Genomic DNA, 18,885 nt, shown 5'->3' with positions numbered 1-18,885 from the left:
GAGTACTGAAAACACAGCTCTCTCTCTCTCTCTCTCGCCTTTTCCCCACTGTCCCTGCGGGCTATGAGAAGGACAGCCTGTTGTTGCCTTGGTGCAAACTTCAGCTCTCACTGTCGACTCACATCAGCAAACATCCCATGAGCTGACAGGTCACTGGCTTCCGCCCAGACGAGATAAAAGCAGCTGCAGCCTGAAGTCTGACCTGCAGGTTGCACTCACTCAAGGCTGTGTCTTACAGCAGACTGTCCCCCACCCTCCCCCATGTCAAGAGCAGTTAACTCAGGAGGCACCATTTGACAATCTGTTTGCCCATCCAGATGTGGGTTAAAAGATGACACATGCTGGTTTAATCCGCTGGTGGTGTGACCTGCTCACGCACAGCCCCCACATTGAAAGCAAAGAGCTTTCCTTTTATTTGCGCCCGTGTTTGTATTTCTGGCCCCAACTAGGCCCTTTGCAATGAAACTAGCTCACACTGACACTCCTCCTTTTAAAACTGGAGCACTGCATCATATCACTTATGTGTGTGTGTGTGTGTGTGTGTTGTGTCGTATAAGGCAGCATTCATAGGTAGCCCGGAGAGAGCAGCTCTTTCACGGTTCACAGCACCAGAGCGCGCTGAAGAGGCGGGGTTGTCTGTGACCCGTTTTAAAACAAGCCTTGCTCCTCTCTCCGTCGGTTTCAGATTGGCTGAAGTCTCAGTCCCCCTTGGAAGCCACGATGTCTGACTGCAGAAGGCAGTGGAACCGGGAGGATGAGCTACCGGTCTACCTGGCGGGACCGATCAGCACCGGGCCAAAGCAGAGGAAAAGCTATGGGATGTTCAGCTCCGTGGAGGGGGCGTTTGAGAGCAAGACCATAGACTTCGATAACTATGCAGTGGGGAGGAAAGGGAGTCGAACCCCGAGAAGCGGGAGCCGGGAGAGGCTCTTGGACACAGGTGACCCCATCGGCAAGACGCCCAGCGAGGCCCGGGAGGAGTCAGTGAACAACTCGCCCGCGGAGACAGACGACCAGCGCCCAGGTGTTGAGATCACACATTCAGCCAGGAAGGAAAGCACAAATGGGAAGGTAACAGTGCCAATTTTACTCACTCGCTTTTTCTCTGTCTGTGTCTGCCTTCCTGACTGATATTCTGATGACTGTATCATGACAAATATAAGTACAAAAAAATAGACTAGGCTACATGGTGGAGAACGGTTGGCCTATTTAAAGAACAAAGAACGTGAGTTTTAATGACGGAAAACATAAACAGCCTGTGTGAACAATATATTTTATAGGCGAAGGATGCTGTTTTGGCCTCGTTTTGGAAGACCGGCGTTTTTATTATCAGACAAATGCCTTTGCATTAATGATGAACTTTTGTGCTGCATTGCAGTTTGGCCATCTTGATTTACGTCTACGCAGCTCAAAACAAAATTACCCAAAAAGCCCACAAATGCACAAGCACGTCGACACAGTTCCGCTTATTTTAGTCTGCGGTGCTGAACTGGACAGCGACAGACAGCGCCGCTCGCTGTGTTGTTTTTGTGCTCTCACGTGAACTGTTTGTGTATGGGGGGTGAGGTGCGGCGTTTTTCTCTGCGCCGTGAACGCCACCTGGCAGACAGTCGCTTTCCGCACGCGCGCGCACGCACCTGTCTCTCCGTGCGGGCACAACGCTTCCTGACGTAGCTGTACGGCGCCGGATTCGTCGCTCGTCCCTCTCACGGAAGCACTAACGAACACACGACTGGGGGAGACAAAGGGGCGCAGAGCGCAGCGCAGGGCGCCGGACTCATCACGACCCGCTTCTGAGTTGGCTGTCCAGGGGGCATAGTGACGGAGAGGGCATGTCTGGAACCAGTCACCAGGGGAAGAACAGCATCCCCCATATGACGGTAAGCGACGGCCCGTTTAGCGGCGTTGGCTGGAGAAGCTCTCCCCTACTATGCAAATCCCCACTGCCAGTGCCGGCAGACAGGAGATTAAATTCTTAGTGAGGCAGCAAAGAGCTGAAGGCCCCTCTACTGTTTCTCATGGGTGTAAAAGCAAAAGCCAAGACGGAGAGGTGATAATTCTCACTGTCTGTGCATCAAATCGAGCGCGTAGGGCTGGACATCGTTATGTAATCTCGTCGCCTGTCAGAGGGATTAAATCGGTTGACGTGACGGTCGAACCTGCACACTCACACTGGGGACAATGGCTTGAATGCAACAACACAAAGGTGTGAGACTGACTTCGTGCAAAGAAGCATCCCTTTTCAGCTAGAGCATGGTAGAAAGACTCCTCTAAGTAAGAGTATTTGCTATTGCAAATTGAATCCAAAGGCAGCATACAGTTAATATAACTAAGCATTAGATTTCATGATGCAGAAAGGAAATATAAATAATGTCCACATTTCCCTTTTGTAAGCACCCTTATTGGCTAAAAATGCTGAGGATTCAGCAGGGCTGTCAGCTGCCATCATCTCAAACCATGGGTGATCACTGGTTACCATGGAGACGTAACATCTTCCTAATGCTGTTGCCAGGCACCCTACATGGTGGTAGAGGGTGTGGACATATGGTAGTCTGAGAAAAACGTGCTTGTTTAACTTGCCTCTGATTGTTCGGAATTTGATTGTACCTATAACTCCATTATACATACAACTTATGCAAATAAGACAGGAAGTCAAACATCAGACCCCACTTGTGCGCTCATGTACATTTATTTCTAACCTCATCACTGCACTGTGTCATAATACTGCTGTAAGGTTATGGATTACATAACATCCAAATATCAAGAGTGAATTCACCCCTTCCTGTCCCACCCCCTTCTCTCCCTCTCTCTCTCTCTCTCTCTGTACTTCTCCCCTGCAGAGTGAAAGGCTGTTGATCAAAGGAGGGCGGGTGGTCAATGATGACCAGTCTTTCTACGCCGATGTATACGTTGAAGATGGGCTCATCAAGTGTGTACAAGGAGCCAATTATGTCAAATAACTTTAGAGCATTGTGAATATTTTGCAGTTTATAGTGATTTCACTTCCTTATTCCCTTAATGCTCTTTTCCATCTCCTCACCCCCCACAACCCCTTTTCATCCAAACCCATATATTTCCCTGCTCTACATTTTTTCCTGTCACTTCTCCACCCTCGCTTTCCTGCTTTCCACCTCCCTTTCACCCACACCTTTATGTCTACATGCATCTGATCCTTGGCAGGCAGGTGGGGGAGAATCTGGTTGTTCCCGGAGGCGTCAAGGTGATCGAGGCTAGTGGCCGCATAGTGATACCAGGGGGGATAGATGTCAACACCTGCCTGATGAAGCCTTACCTGGGCACAAAGCCTGTTGATGATTTTTTCCAGGGCACCAAGGCTGCACTTGCTGGGGGCACCACCATGATCAGTGAGTGTGGATACCATAGTACATCCTGTAACTGCATACTCACTCAAAAATATTGGACACACTGTTTCCATCTTTACCTGTGACCCCTTTCACCTTTCAGTTGACCATGTGACTCCCCAGCCTGGGGACAGTCTGCTGGAGGCGTTTGAGTGTTGGCAGGAGGCCGCAGATAAGAAGGCGTGCTGCGATTACTCCCTGCACGTTGACATCCCCCAGTGGAATGAGACTGTTAAAGATGAGTTGGAGCTGCTGGTGCAGGAGAAAGGTACATCAATTTTTGTCCCTAATATGACAAAGCTGTGGTCTTGACTGTAGTTCTTGTTTCAGTCCCATAGTCATCCCTATTTTGGACCCATTTCACAAGAACAATTGGGACAGATTTAGAAACAATTTGGCCCAGTGTTGAATCCTCTTATAGTGAAGTCACAATGGAAATCTGTAATCTGTTTTAAGTAAAAACAAAAAGCACTTTTCTTTTGGGGAAGCTACAACATAATGCAGTAAGTAAGCCAAAGAGCCAAAGAGGCTGCTTGTGTGTGACCAACGTCTTTCAGAAGTAAAACTGGGAGTTGTAATTCTTGGCTCAGATGCTACACATAAACATACTCTGCAGACGAGGCTGTGCATCAGTTTCTGTATTTTCTTTCTTGAAGTTTGCCCTTCATCTTGACTGTATTTATTAGATTTCAGGATGCATTATTTTGGCTGCACTCACACAGTTTGTTTATGTAATCCTTGCTGCTCAGATTCTCTTGATTACCTTCTTGTGATAATGCCTTCATCCATTACAATGTTGCCAGGTATCAACTCCTTCCAAGTGTACATGGCCTACAAGGACACACACCAGATGTCAGACTCTGAGGTGTGTTTCAAAATGACTTACTGCACTAATCACTAATACTGCACAGACCCACAACTGACAAATTTCTTCACATAAATCTGTGACTCTGCTCTTTGCTGTCTTTATTAATCCCCTTACTGTTCTCCGGACTCCCTCAGCTGTATGAGGCTTTCTCCTTCCTGAAGCAGCTGGGTGCTGTGGTGTTAGTTCATGCTGAAAATGGAGACCTGATCGCTCAGGTTAGTGACAGTCCTTACCTTCTGTAACCCGATCACAAACGGTCAGTGTCCTTCACTCAGCCGCCAGATGCAGCAGTTTTCTGTGGTGGAATGACAATATGCTGTATTGTGGCTGAACCAAATAATGAACAGTTTTTTTTTTACCGTATTAGACCCCTGCAACCTCAGCTGCAGTTGTGATATATTCTTGTTAGATAAGCTTTCCAACTCACATAGAGAGAGGTAGAGGATTATTTCTGCTGTTGCTGCTGCTGCTGGTGATGGGTATGACAGGTTTATCGTGGGCCACCGTTGCTGTTGACCGTTATTATACTAATGATGATGATGATGTAATAGTGATTAGGATGATAAGGGTGAAGGGGCTGATAATGCTGACAGCAGTGATTAAAAAAGTGGTAGTTATAGTCGTGGAGATGACTGTCCTCATTAAGGGGGATGTCATAGCAAAAACTAAAAAAAACAGTTTGAAGATGAATGAGGCTAATGAATGATAATGGAAGTGTTGATGAATGAAAATTATATACTTATTAACCTAACTGGAATATAAATGGAGCTGGGTGAAGAAAAGAAAAAAAACACAGCTCTGGTCTTCATCCAAAATGTTGCTGCTGTGCTGGCACAAGAACCTTCTGGAATAAAAATGTGCACTTTATTTTCTTTGATAGCGTGACAGACCATGACATTTTCATTGTACAACCATGAGATACCAGCAAAGACACAAGTACTGTGGGTAAAACATGATTTGACAAACACTGTATGTAATGCTGACAGCTGTTTTGGCTGCCATGAAGATAATTCTTTTCGTTTGTGTTTCAGGAACAGAGAAAAATCCTTGGAATGGGAATCACCGGACCTGAAGGCCATCCCCTGAGTCGTCCTGAAGAGGTGATATCATTTTTGTTTACCCCACCCATCCTTCCATCCATCCATTCATCCGTAGGTTTGAACGTTTTCTTCGCTTCCTGTCGTCACAGCTGGAGGCTGAGGCGGTGTTCCGTGCCATCACTCTCGGTAACCGTGTGAACTGTCCTGTCTACATCACCAAAGTGATGAGCAAGAGTGCAGCTGACACTATCACCCAGGCCCGTAGGAAAGGTCAGCCTCTCTTTCTTTTCATTCTTTTACTCATCAGGTTCTCAGCTGTTTCATGTGTTTAATTCTATTTCAGTGACTCTTCTGTGTTTATCAAGATCTTCTTTTCACATCCTGACCTTCACTATTTTATCGTCCAGGTTCTGTAGTTTTTGGGGAACCAATCACAGCAAGCCTGGCCACTGATGGTTCTCACTATTGGAGCAAGAACTGGGCCAAAGCGGCAGCTTATGTGACCTCTCCACCTTTGAGTCCTGACCCCACAACCCCGGACCATCTCCACACACTGCTGGCCTGGTACGTCTGGAAGCTTTTCAGTGAACATGATACAAACTAAGTAAATACTCTACAGTCTCCTTTTAATACAAGGACAGAGAGTTTAAAAGTGTTTGATGATAGTTCTCTGAGACGCCTGGCATAATATGAAGCACATTTTATCAACACTGCAACGTGTAAAAACTTTCTAATCAATCTGCATTAATTAGAAAGAGGGCAGGCAAGCTGGAGGACACCAAAGGAGACACCAGAACAGATCTGACTCTTACTGTTTATCCTTAGATATTAGTTTGGTATTCATACCACAAACAACTGCCAGTGTAGTAATAAACGGTGTCAGACCAGCTTCAGTGAAATAGAAAAACAGATGAAGCGAAGGTGAAGGTGTATGTACAAGGAGAGACTTAATAATGGATAAAGGATTGAAGCCAGTTTAACTTTTAAAAGTGTAAACATATCATAGAGATGGTTTAAACAGCCCTTACCAAAGCCACTTCAGGTATCTCCCCAACACACACACACCCAGACACAATGCACAGAACATCCTGCTGTACACTTTTGACTGTCCTCGATTCCATAAATAGCACAGGAACTAGAATCCTTCATCATCTGTTGCCTTGGCTACCAACTGCCTTGCTCCTCCTCCTCCTCCACCCTTCATCCGTAACTCCAGCTTCTCAGGGCGGGTCCACACTGTCACACCAGTGGTGTGATACTGCTGTTGTATGTGAGCTCCCGTTGAAGTGACAGAGTGGGTGTATTTTTAGGCTCTTTTTCAGAGTCGTGAACAAAAGAACAACACTTCTCTTCACATTTAAGTGAGACCCATTATTTCCATAATAAGCACTCTCATGGTGTCGGGGTGATGGTCATGAAGCTCACTATCATGAGCTAATTGCTGTAATTAACAAATGAATAAAAGGCTTTAGTGAGGAATTATGCTAATCATAGCTCTTTATCAAGTCAAATTCATCCTCTTGTATATTCAGAGGTAAAGTGAGTTTATGTGTTGATCACTAGTTAAAGTTTTAGAGACTGATATTCCTGCTACTGGTATTCTTACTGGCTCAGCTGGCTGGTTTTTCCACCCCACTCCAGCACATGACTTGCACTTTAACTGTCATGCTCAATGAAGACACCTGGTGGTTAACAGCAGAAATAGTCTGTCGCTGTATTTACAATGACTGCTTGATTGTGAATGTTGTCTTCCACCGATGTAGCCAAATATCCTTTAACTGAATCATTTCAAAACTCAGCAAGTAAAAGCACAACACTGACAGGTTAATCACTGCAGGGTTAAGGGTATGCTTATGACTTCATATCATTTCATTGCCTTGATACAGTGGGGACCTCCAGGTGGTGGGCAGCGCTCACTGCACGTACAGCACATCCCAGAAAGCAATCGGTAAAGATGACTTCACCCTGATCCCAGAGGGGACCAATGGAGTGGAGGAGAGAATGGGTTTTGTCTGGGACAAGGCCGTGGTGAGCAATGAGGACGTGTGTGTGTTTGTCTTTTGTGTAGCTTGTGAGCTTGAGATTAGTCTGCCACTCTAAACATCCACTTGTCTGTCTCATAGGCCATGGGGAAAATGGATGAGAACCAGTTTGTGGCAGTCACATCTACCAACGCAGCTAAAATCTTCAACCTGTACCCACGCAAAGGCCGAATTGCAGTGGGCTCTGATGCTGACATTGTCCTCTGGGACCCGGACAGCGTCAAAACCATCAGTGCCAAACTCCAGCAGTCGGTGAGAGCAAAAGAAACAAGGGGAGAACAAAAGAAAAAGGAAGATCGAAAAAAAAAGAAAAGATATTCTGACAACTAAACTAATCCTCAACGGCTGCAGGAGAGTTTCATATGGTGGACTATGAAATAGGATAAAAACTGGGACAAAGATCACAGCAGGTGAAGAGAAATGTGTACAGTTAAGTTGGAATATAATGTTCAGACAAGCCTGTCATTACTGTGAGTGGCACGATGCTGTATTACATGGGTGTGGTAGTATCAGAATAATACAGAACATCCATTACATTATGTACAAAACCACTGGTTATAATTTCACAGTATGTTTAAAGAAAGCTGAAATTCTCATTGACAAGGGAGTATAGGATTTAGCTTTAAAGGGTCGGTTCACCCAAATTATTTAAAAAAAAATCCCACATTGTCTTATTTACTTCAGTTTGTGTCTAGCCTTGGAGATTGTTTTTGACTCTTTTCTTTTGGATTTGACATTTTCTCAAATCTGATTTTTCTCTTGCTACCATAAAAGAATTTAGGAGGTGAATGAAATGAATACATTTACAACATTTTTTTTTTTTCATATAAAATGAAGAGCCAGTGGCAGCTTTTCACAGTGAGGACTGTGGTTTTGCCAGGACACTGCTGTGTTGATCCTTTGATTGCCAAAATTAATTTCACCCCTTTTGTACCGAGGCAGCATCACAAATATCAGTGTAGAATATTTAAAAACCTAGACAAATAAAATCATAGATAGCTGTATGGCTATTTGCCCTAAGAGGTAAATTAAAAAAATAGATTTTTCAATTTATGATTTCCAGACAAAAAGGAACTTTGAAACAAAGCAGAAACAGCTTTTGTGGTGAAAATCTGCCTTGAGCAATGTAACACAGCACAATGAAAGATATTAGACAGTGGATAATGTATTCAGTCTGCTCTGCCACTCTCAAAGACCCTAATCCAGACTGGTGCTGGCTTTAGGTTATAATCCCCCTTCACCCCTCACCCATTCTGTGCTACTATCTCTCTACCCATCCCCCTGTATTCACACTATCGCTCCTCCTAAATGCCCCGAGCCTCTCAATTGTTCATCCCCCATCTTCTCCACTGCTGTATTTTACTGCATGTATTAAGCCTTCTGATACAATGCCTGCTGAAATAGCACAGTGGGATAAGACAGTGTAGGGTATCAGTGTTTGGCTGAAATGAAAGAACTCTCCCTTGTCCATCTACTTAATTTCCTTTTTCACATTCTTTGTCTTGAATGTGTTATCCCTCTGCACACAGGCTTCAGAATACAACATCTTTGAGGGTCTGGAGTGCCGTGGGGGTCCAGCGCTGGTGTTGAGTCAAGGTCAGGTCGTTTATGAGGAAGGGAAGCTGCAGGTTCAGCAGGGCACTGGTCGATTTATTCCCCGCAAGCACTTCCCAGACCATGCTTACCAGCGTCTTAAGTTCAGGAACCAGGTACAGTGCACAGATCATTTTAAAGACATTTCTGCAGTCATTTTCCATTGAAGATTGAATGTGCAGACAATATCTGATGATGAACTGTCTTCAAAAACACTTATAAACAACACTGATAAATAAAAGTCAGTTTAACTTTTGCCACACAGCAAGAGGTTTCCAGGTTCGAATCCTGGTCTGGGTCTCTTGTGTGGAGTTTGTGCGTGGGTTTACTGCGGGTAAACCCATGCACACTATCCCAAAACCATACATATTAAGTTAATTGGCTTCTCTACATTGCCCTTAGGTGTGAGTGTGTGTGATTGTCTGTCTCTGTGTGTTGGCCCTGTGATGAATTGGCAACCAGTCAAGGTTGTGCCCCACCTCTCGCCCATTGTTCCCCCCACAACCCTGATATATAAAGCGGTATAGAAAATGGATGGATGGCAACATTTTAATGTATGCTATCCATAAGCCACAAAGTACAAGACTTCATCCTGAATTTTTTTTTTAATTTACTTTGTTAATCCCAAGCTGGGAAATTACTTCTCTGCATTTAACCCATCACTGATTAAACACACACACATGCAACATGCAACATGCAGTGAAACACACAGGAGCACTGGGCTTCATAAAGCGCCCGGGGAGCAAATTGGGGCTTAAGTGTCTTGCTCAAGGGCACATCAGCTGGCTTATTGAATCATTGTCCCTGCTATTTTTATAAAAAAAAAAAAAAAAAAGAAATCACATCATAAATTCCAACAGACAACCGCTGTTTTCCACTCTATAATTTTTGCTGTGCAACTGGGGCGAGAATGCAGCTTCACATTTGCTTAGAGGTAACAGTGTGTATCTATACATGGGTTTTGCCATGTTACAATCACCTATGCCAGTGATGCTCCTTAATATTTTTCACAGTAATCTATACAGTTATTTATTCTATCATCATCTCCATACTAGCCAATTCCAGTTTTAGTTAGCATGATATGGTAACTGGTGAGTTACCGGGCACTGTGTCTGAAGAAGAGCTCAGTAGTTTTGTCTTGGTCTGTGTGTGTTTTCTTCTCAGGTGAAGGTAAAGCAGGGTGTTACTCGTGGGATGTATGATGGCCCCGTGTATGATGTGGTCCCCACCCCCAAATATATCACACCTGCACCGTCAGCCAAAACTTCACCCACCTCTCATCAACCACCACCAGTACGCAATCTCCACCAGTCCAACTTCAGCCTGTCAGGTACCAGAAATAATACAAAAAATGTAAAAAGTTTTATATATATGTATGTATGTATATATATATCCTTGTATGATTCATTTTAATGTCTCGTCTGGTCTCATCTTCCTCCACTTATTATGTGTTAAATGAAATACAAATATCCAGATGAATTAAACAAACTTTTATGTATATTGAAGAGGTTCTTATTCACATATTTTAATTTTGTCTTCATTTCCTAGGGGCACAGATTGATGACAACGTCCCTCGTCGGTCTGGACATCGCATTGTAGCGCCCCCCGGTGGTCGCTCCAACATCACCAGCCTTGGTTAAACACCTGACTGTGTGCAAAATGTGGTTTTTGTGGGGTTTCACCTCTTGAGTGTGTGTGTGAGTGTACGTGTATGACTGAGAGTGTGAGTGCACTGGCATGAATGAATACCTTTGTATTATTTTGAAAAATGGTGACACACTCTTTCTAACCATTATGATTTTAATCAGTTTGCCTTGAGTCCGTAGTCACAGAGAATAAGCACATCAATATTTCCTATAAAACAAAAGTGTGATTTACAGACTCACAGACTCATAATTGGGGCACTTACACACACACACACACACACACAGATCTGGTGTTGGACCCCATCCAAGCACCCAAATGTGACCCCAGTGTTATGTCAAATGTTGATATCTCCTTTCCCGTGAGCATGACTTCCTCCTTCTTCCTCACATCCCACGTCTTAATGTGTGGGTCTGCTCAGACATGGTGCTCCTTTTCACAAATCTGGTGGATAGCTGAACAAATGACAGATTTCTTCTGCGTCCACTTTTCAACGTCTTGGCAATATTTGTTTCAATGGGTCTCAAGTGGATCATTTATTCATATTGCATGGACAAGTCTTTAGATGTTGCACTACTTGTGGTTTATTGTTACAATGGAGGAACACTTAAAATTGTACTCAAGGCACATTTGTATTCAGCAACACAAACAAACATATTCTTATGCAGGTAAATGTATGCTTTGAACATATGGCATTCACTGTGGATACAGCCACTTGTTACTAGGTTCAAAACACAGGAATTCATTTTACATTACTGTGAACTTTATTAAAAGCAATCCAACTTCCTCTCTACCATCAGATTCTATATGCAAATGTGTCAATACTCTCCTAAATATAGAGAAATCAGTTTCTAGATTGTTGTACCTTCATAATAGAGTTTCACAGTAAAGGCACTATGATGTGTGGGATAGTTTTTTTCTGCCAATCACTCATGCCAGAATTAGATCTTTGTTGTAATGACGTGCTCAACTCACTGCTGTACAAGGGCTTCACCTCCCACCCTGCTCTTTGAAACTTCACTGAGGATCTTTTAAAGCTGTTTTAATTTAATTTTATTGATTCTTGCGCTTTTGGCACATTTAGTGTTTCTGTGCCACTCTGTTTTGTTTTTGTTGTCTGTTGTCTCCAATGGAACCAATAATGATCAATAAAGTCTTGACCGTTGTCAAAAATGGTGGTAAAACAAACATTCTTGAGAGTTTAATACCAGTTTAACATGATTAACAGCTAAACTGGTACCGTTTTGAGTGTAATTGTGAGCCCTCATATGGTCCTCAATTTTTGTGCCTCAGTTAGGAGAATATGGATTCACAACAAGCAATATGCCAAAGTGAACTTTTACCCAAGCATGCAGGTGAGACACAATCACGTGATGAAAAGCAGAATTCCATCAAAATACAAAAAAAAACCTGCGTTGTAATTGTAATATTTTTCTTTAATGTCAAAGACAACTTTGATGAAATGTATTGCAAACGTAATGTGTATGTTGGAAAAACTTACAAAGCCTTGAACCGATACCTTAAGTATTTTAAAATGTTAAATGGACATCGTGTTTTTCCTTCCTTTGCTATGAAGAAATTGGCTTTGAGGCTCACTAAGATCACAGAGACAGAGATTCAGTCTGTGAGGATGGTGAAAGAGTGTTGTAACCATGTTTGTTACAACACTCCTTAAAGATGTGTTTAACCCTCCTGTTGTATTCATTTGTCAGGAACAGCAATGATGTTCCTGGGTCAATTTGCATATTTTATTATCCAAAAGAAGTCTGAAAATAAAAACAAATCCTAATAAGCATTGTTAATATTGAATTACTAACTCCTTTACTATCTATTCTATCAATATTTAGTGGAATGGTGTTTCTTACCTTTCACAGATAATGGTTCAATTAGGATAATTCAGTAGTTTTTCATAATAAAATACATGTTCAATGTCTTTTTAACGTTTCACCACTTTATTACTTTTACCTGTTTATTTATCACTACTTTTGAAAGACCAACATATAAAACACAATAGTTTTACATAACTATTCAAATTGACCCAGACAGTATCTATGTGATATAAACATACAGGGGGGTGGTTGCAAATATGTGAGATGAACCATTTTCATGTTAAATGTTGATTACTCTAATTAAGGCAAGCAGAAGAAGTTTCATACTGCAAAAATACTTGTAACTATTTTTTTCTTGATCTTCAAACTTTATAACGGTCTTTATAGCTTTATAATGATACTTAGAACTGTAACATAACAGGAGGGTTAAGGACTAAAAGTTTTGTATTGTAGAGTCTTTTTGTCCTTCCAGCAGAAACATTCAACTTAATAAGCCAAAAGATTGACTAGTCAGCTGGAGAACCAGGTTGAAATGTTCTACTAAATTTAGCACTTACATGTCTTTCATTTTTTCAGTTCTGAAAAGAAATTTTTAGTCTAATGTTTACTGCGATGCCATAAGTGCAATGAAAATTGCACTCTCTTGGCATCAGTGGAGTAAAACTTTTAGTCTTGTCATATACTGTAGTTGTGTGTCACAACACTGTATATAATTATTTATACCACATCTGTAGAGTTTCTACGCCCATCTGTTGTCCCTGAGGAATGTTTCCTTTTATTGCAGTCTTTGACAATAACAGCTAATTTGCTTCGTTTAATTTTCACGTTTCATCTGGCAGATACTGGCATCACTTGTTTTAAAGTGTTTTCTCAAAGGAAAACTATTTGGAAGATGAGCTTGTTCAAAATTGATGTTTTTGTCGTGCGACAGTTCCATACATATTAGAAGTATCACATCAAAATGCAATCTTCCATAAACTGCAGTGCACCTGACACTGTGATTAGATGTGTAATTTCTATCCTACCTTTAATGCTTGACACATGATACATTTTTGCCATTATAAAGTGTTATTCTGAGATGCAGTAAAATTTATAGATCACACAGATTTTCCTTATACTTTACATGAAATAAGTGATCTTCCCAGTGAAACCCCTGCTTTGAACTGAGAAGCTTAAGATTTTTTATATAAATATACCACAGACTGCGTATGCCAAAAAAATACATTCTGTTTTCTACTACAGATGAACTGATTGCAGACATCACCTTCAGAGGGACCAACAGAAAGCTGCACGCTGCCGCTGCCATCTGCTCTGGGAGCAAACCAAAGGGATGTATTATTGAGGTTGTGAGACTGAAATGACTAGTTTTCAATTTTATGCAGCAGGACCTGAATTCACAGAATTGGAAAACAGTGGCAAACGGTGGCTGTGTGTGTTTAGAGTATATTGGAGTCTGAACAGGTGCCATAATAATGCAGAGACTTCTCCTCCCTTGAAAGGAACGGGCTGCTGTTTGGCAAAAACAGAGGGCTCAACTGCACCCAGGCAAATTACTGAGCCAGCTGTGCTGTTCTTCCACCACTGATGGTCCCTCAGGTCCCAACTGTGCATATCTGAGAATGAGCAAGGATGTTGGAGAATGTGACTAAACTTAACATGAAACAGTTCTGCGTCATGTTAGATAGATTTTTATCTGCCTTAGTGTTTAACAATGAAGACGACCATTCCAATGATCCCATGCTACTTTATGTAATCAAATTGTGTCTTTAATCAATAGATATTTAATGAATATGAAAATAATTTCAAGGAAATATAACATGAGGTTTTATCTAAAACACAAGGCAAAATTGTGGCAACCCTCCCGCACCCCCAAATTAATATTGTTATGATTCTAACAAATAAAACCAGGGGACCTCTGACAGAAGCTGTGTCATTTTGACATTGTAACACAGCATTTTGTCCAGTTGGTGGCCATGTTGAGCTTTGTTTTGCAGAGTTCTTAGCCTTGATTTTAAAGATAATAGCTTCTAACTCCACTACTGGCACAAAAGTATAAGTACAAAGTAAATCATATTGGTACTATTTACTACTATTTACTATTATAAACAAGCAATTACAAGTTTCACAATTGTAGCCTTTAGCTGCTTAAATACCTACCCATAAATCAGTGCTGTCAACACTGCAGCTTGAAGCACTTATCTGCTCATAAGTCAAAAACTTATTAGTAGTTAAAGCACAGGAGAGGAGCTGTACTCACTGAGAAAAACAGCAAGGGAATAGTTCCACAGAGCGATAGTTATCGCTGTCAACTATATGCCAATCAGCAGGTGTGACACACCTCTGCAATCACTTGAAACAGCAAATCACACAGGACCTGCAGGTCATCAGCCACACACACACACACACACACACACACACACACACACACACACACACACACAGTTGTGTTTCCATCTCTTGTTTAATCCTAATTCTAACCTTAAACCCAACCCTAACTTCAACCTAACATTGAAGCAAGTCTTCACCCTAATATTTAGGGTTTACATTGTGGGGGTTTGCATATGACTGAGTAAACTGATTTTTGTCCCCACAACTACGGGAATACACTTCTTCCTGCACACACACACACACACACACACTACCTTTATTACTTTCTGAGGACCACAGTCTTTGTATTACCCGTGAGGACAGCCTCACCTGCCAGAACAAAAACAAAAGAAACTAATATATAACAAAGTGCTGAAGAGCAACGGCAAATGGAAAAGGAATTCCTTCTAACGGGTTTTCATGCTGCAAAGTATGAATTGCAAATTCACATTTTAAAGTAGCACTATATAGTGACTTCTCATGAGCCTAAATGCTTTGATGTCTCAGAACTCTAGTACCATTGCTTTGAGGATATGCAGCAGTCCTAAACCTAATTAACTTGGAATAGAGACTGTTTAAAATAATATTAATTAAATTCTCATTGATTTGGCTCTTGCTTCTTGATCTCAAACTTGTTTAGAAAGACAATATGGATAAATGTGTTTACTTAAAATGTAGTGTTAAAATCACACAAAGATATATAAAATTATTTTCATTCATGTTTATTAGTCTATTTCTGTGAGAGAAAGAAAGAAAGAAAGAAAGAACTGCCCACCTGTTTGTGTGAAACTTCTCAATTGTTGTCATTTAATTTCCTGCATATTTCCACCAAAAGCTTCACTGCTTGTGTACCCGCATGCTAAATGTATATGCAGAAACACTGTTGACATTACTGGCAAGTGTGGCTCATTCAAAAACAAATCAGCATCAGAAGCTAAATTGTAACACGGTGTAAAGTAGTCTTAAATGGCCTATAAAATTTTCACGTATTTCACATTAAAATCTAATGGCATAATGGCATAACAAAAAAAAAAGAGATATTCTATGGTGTTACTCTCCTCTGTATATGCCATTTCCTGTTATTCCATCAAGAATGCTGAGGGCACGGCTTTGATGAGTTCAGGGTGATGTGACCATGAAAAGATGAAGAGACGTAAATGACAGCCTACGGAGCAACACAGGGAGGATCAAATCTCACATCATAAACCACCTGGCATATCAGTGAGAAAGAATGTTTACAGCACTGCTGCAAGGCTTTTCTGAACAGAGAAACACGGCACTGACAGGATTTATCACATCTGTGATGCTTTTTGCGAGGCTGTACTGACGGCGAATGTTTCTTTGGTGTTGGAGAGCTACAACACCCTACTGTAGATGTTAACCGACTGGACATCAGGAAACATTTTTTCCTCACGGATTAAACACAAATGATTCGCATATTCAAATATCAGGATGTTACACCATCATATCTTTTCACTTTGAAGCCAAGAGCTCAAGGTCCTTTTTTCTCTGCATGTAAAGGCGATTCAAAGGCAATTCACATCAGCTCACTTTCACTCAGAAAGGAAGTCTGGTTAAGACCCTGAAAGCATCTGACAGCTCCAAAGACCATTTGATATACTGGACAGTGTGTGAGGAAGTTAACATTCTAGGGTTTACTTCACCAGGCACCTCCCTTGCACATTTCCTCTTTATAAAATCAATAAAATAGACATCCACTGGGTCTATCCCTGGAATTTAATTAAGAGTTCAAAAGTGATGTTGTTTTTTTGCAGTGCAGGCAACTCCTTGTCCATTTATCTGGTGAAACTGTGATTTATTTACAAAGCTTTTTATGGACACCACTTACACAAGATGACTTACGGCTAGAAGATGATTGATATCATACCTGGTGCTTTCAGTGTTTCAGAGAAGGTTGCTAATACCTTTCATTGTGTGGTTTAATGATTTTTCTTTTATGTGTGTTTTTATGACTTTATTGCAGGCTACAGAACAATTGGCCCTTTGGGGAGTTGGAATGTCTGCACTGTTTTGTTCCTGAAGAACCACAATTGTGGTGAGTAATTCATAAGGTTTTAGTTGAAAACAGACATTTATTAAAAGTGACACATGCTGGTATTTTAATAGAAGTGATCATACCAATTGCAGATAATGAGGATACAAATCATATAGCCTTAGAGTCCATGAATTGACATTTCAGCTAAACTCTAAATCAAATGTGACATTACTATAAGCTATCAGCCTATAGTTACGCAACTGAACAATTTCAGTCCTCAAACAGAGTAATTCATTAAACCTGTGATGTGAATTTCAAGTAGTAATTGTTTGAAAAATTTAATTAGTGGGTAAGTGGTCCTGTGACTAGTACAAAGTGAAGAACTATTTCCTGCCCTGTTGAAAATTGTCTGGATTTTACCTTTTGGCTGTTTGTTGATGTTGAAGATAACTGGTAAATGAACATTGAAACATGTTTGATCAGTATTAATTGTAATGGTGATTGTACTGTAAATGACATGAATGATTACTAAGATCACTTGACCCTATCTCTGTATGGTTGATATATATAACACCTGAAAAGCAAAGACAGCCACATATCTCTCTCTTCTTTACCACTTTTCACCTCAAAATTACACCTACAGTTAAGACAGCGTATTATTCATCTATTATCCATTTTTCAATCTGATATGACACAAATTGTGAAATATGAAGAGCGTTCCACTCAGGAATGATCATTTCCCAGATTGTGTCACATTAAACCACTCTCCATTCTATTGCTGAGAATAAGCATTCGAAGCCACATTCTCTGCTATAAATTAAACTGGCAGCTGTATCTTCCAGCTGTCGGCTCAGAAGAAATGGTCTCTAACTGAGCATGCAAAGAAATGTATTTATAGCTCTTCAATACCGGTGATAGTTTCTGAAGTATATTTGGGGAAACTGATTTCTTTCTGTCTTTCTTCCTTTCTTTTTCTATCCGTCACTCTGACCAAAATTAATTTGAAACTAAGGAGAATAGCTCATATCCTGTGTCAGAAAACTAAAGTAATACTGAATCATGGCCACACTGTGTCAGTGTTGCATACTGGACAAAATGAAATACAGATTGCAGGACAGTTCAAGTCCTTCGCACTAATCTTTGTAGCAGTTAACACCTCTGAAGTGTTTTCTGATAAGTCTAAGTCCCAATTGCCCTCTACATTTTAAAAGTTTCCTTGCAGCAGAATTCAGTTCAGAAAATTCACCTTTCAAAGACAAAGTTGATGGATTGTGCCACATTTTAGAGATACTCCAGAAATATATTCTTGTCAGCATGCTTATCAGCCAGGTGCAAATTGACATTACCCATTAAAATGAGAGTGCCAAGGTGTCATTTTGTCAAATGTAAAGATTTTGGTTCTGTTTAAATACTGAACTTTATGGTTCATTCTTTACCTCAGAAACAGCAGATCAATCTGGTCTACACTCAGTTGTGTTGTGTGACTTTCAGCATCCACAATCCAGAGATTCTGAAGAAGAAAGTAAATGACTAGAGACTGTTTTGTCACCAGTTTGGTACGACCTCCTAAAAAGCTCCAATTAGGTTGCAACTGTTGGTAAAGTATGAATAAAACATCAAATGTTTTCACTTTCTAATAAGCAGATGTCAGAAAGCTGCAATTATTAATGTTAATCACTTATAAAATGTTTCTACAGCAATCCTTATTGTCTGCAGTCTGCACTATTAATAAATTGTCAGTAAATTTATTTTAATCAACATCCATTATCCAGAAGCTGAGAGGTCAAAAAGTCTGTTGGAGGAATCCTCTAGATGAACTGAAGAGATGGATGAAAAGAATGTAGTTTCATGCTGAAGGGGGTCTCAACCTTCCTATTTATGGCTCGTAATGGATCTATAAAACACAACCATTAACCATTAATTACATCCGTTAAACCTTTTGTGAACTGTGTCTCATCATAAAGTCGTACCAAACAGCTTTATGCAACTTTTTGTCTAAAAGTGTTCCAGCCTCTGTGGTACTAATAACTAATAACTGGTCATCTCAAACTGATATTACTGAGGCTTTGTTTGGACGAGTTATAACTCTTGTTCACTCACATAGTTGCTGTGTGAAATAATCTTCAAAAAGTTAACAGACAAAC

The 18,885-nt window shown here is 41.0% G+C and overlaps 1 protein-coding gene across 2 annotated transcripts; it reads left to right on the top strand.

Annotated features, from left to right (window-relative positions):
- Positions 1-566: 566 nt before the first annotated feature.
- On the top strand, positions 567-11,722 carry crmp1 (collapsin response mediator protein 1). Of its 2 annotated transcripts, none has more exons than XM_046412925.1 (14): positions 567-1,071; positions 2,841-2,929; positions 3,181-3,365; positions 3,466-3,630; positions 4,166-4,227; positions 4,365-4,445; positions 5,262-5,330; positions 5,420-5,540; positions 5,678-5,834; positions 7,157-7,298; positions 7,394-7,564; positions 8,842-9,021; positions 10,070-10,235; positions 10,454-11,722. In XM_046412925.1, the coding sequence occupies exons 1-14, from the start codon at positions 721-723 to the stop codon at positions 10,543-10,545; spliced, it is 2,031 nt and encodes a 676-aa protein (XP_046268881.1). In that variant the 5' UTR covers positions 567-720; the 3' UTR covers positions 10,546-11,722. The 2 variants fall into 2 exon arrangements, with proteins under 2 accessions (XP_046268881.1, XP_046268890.1); XM_046412934.1 differs by lacking the exon at positions 567-1,071 and adding an exon at positions 1,665-1,880.
- The last annotated feature ends 7,163 nt before the right edge of the window (positions 11,723-18,885 follow it).

The sequence above is a fragment of the Scatophagus argus genome, chromosome 2 (genome assembly GCF_020382885.2).
Source record: "Scatophagus argus isolate fScaArg1 chromosome 2, fScaArg1.pri, whole genome shotgun sequence".
Lineage (NCBI taxonomy): Eukaryota > Metazoa > Chordata > Actinopteri > Scatophagidae > Scatophagus > Scatophagus argus.
This window is presented reverse-complemented; position numbering and strand designations above follow the sequence as displayed.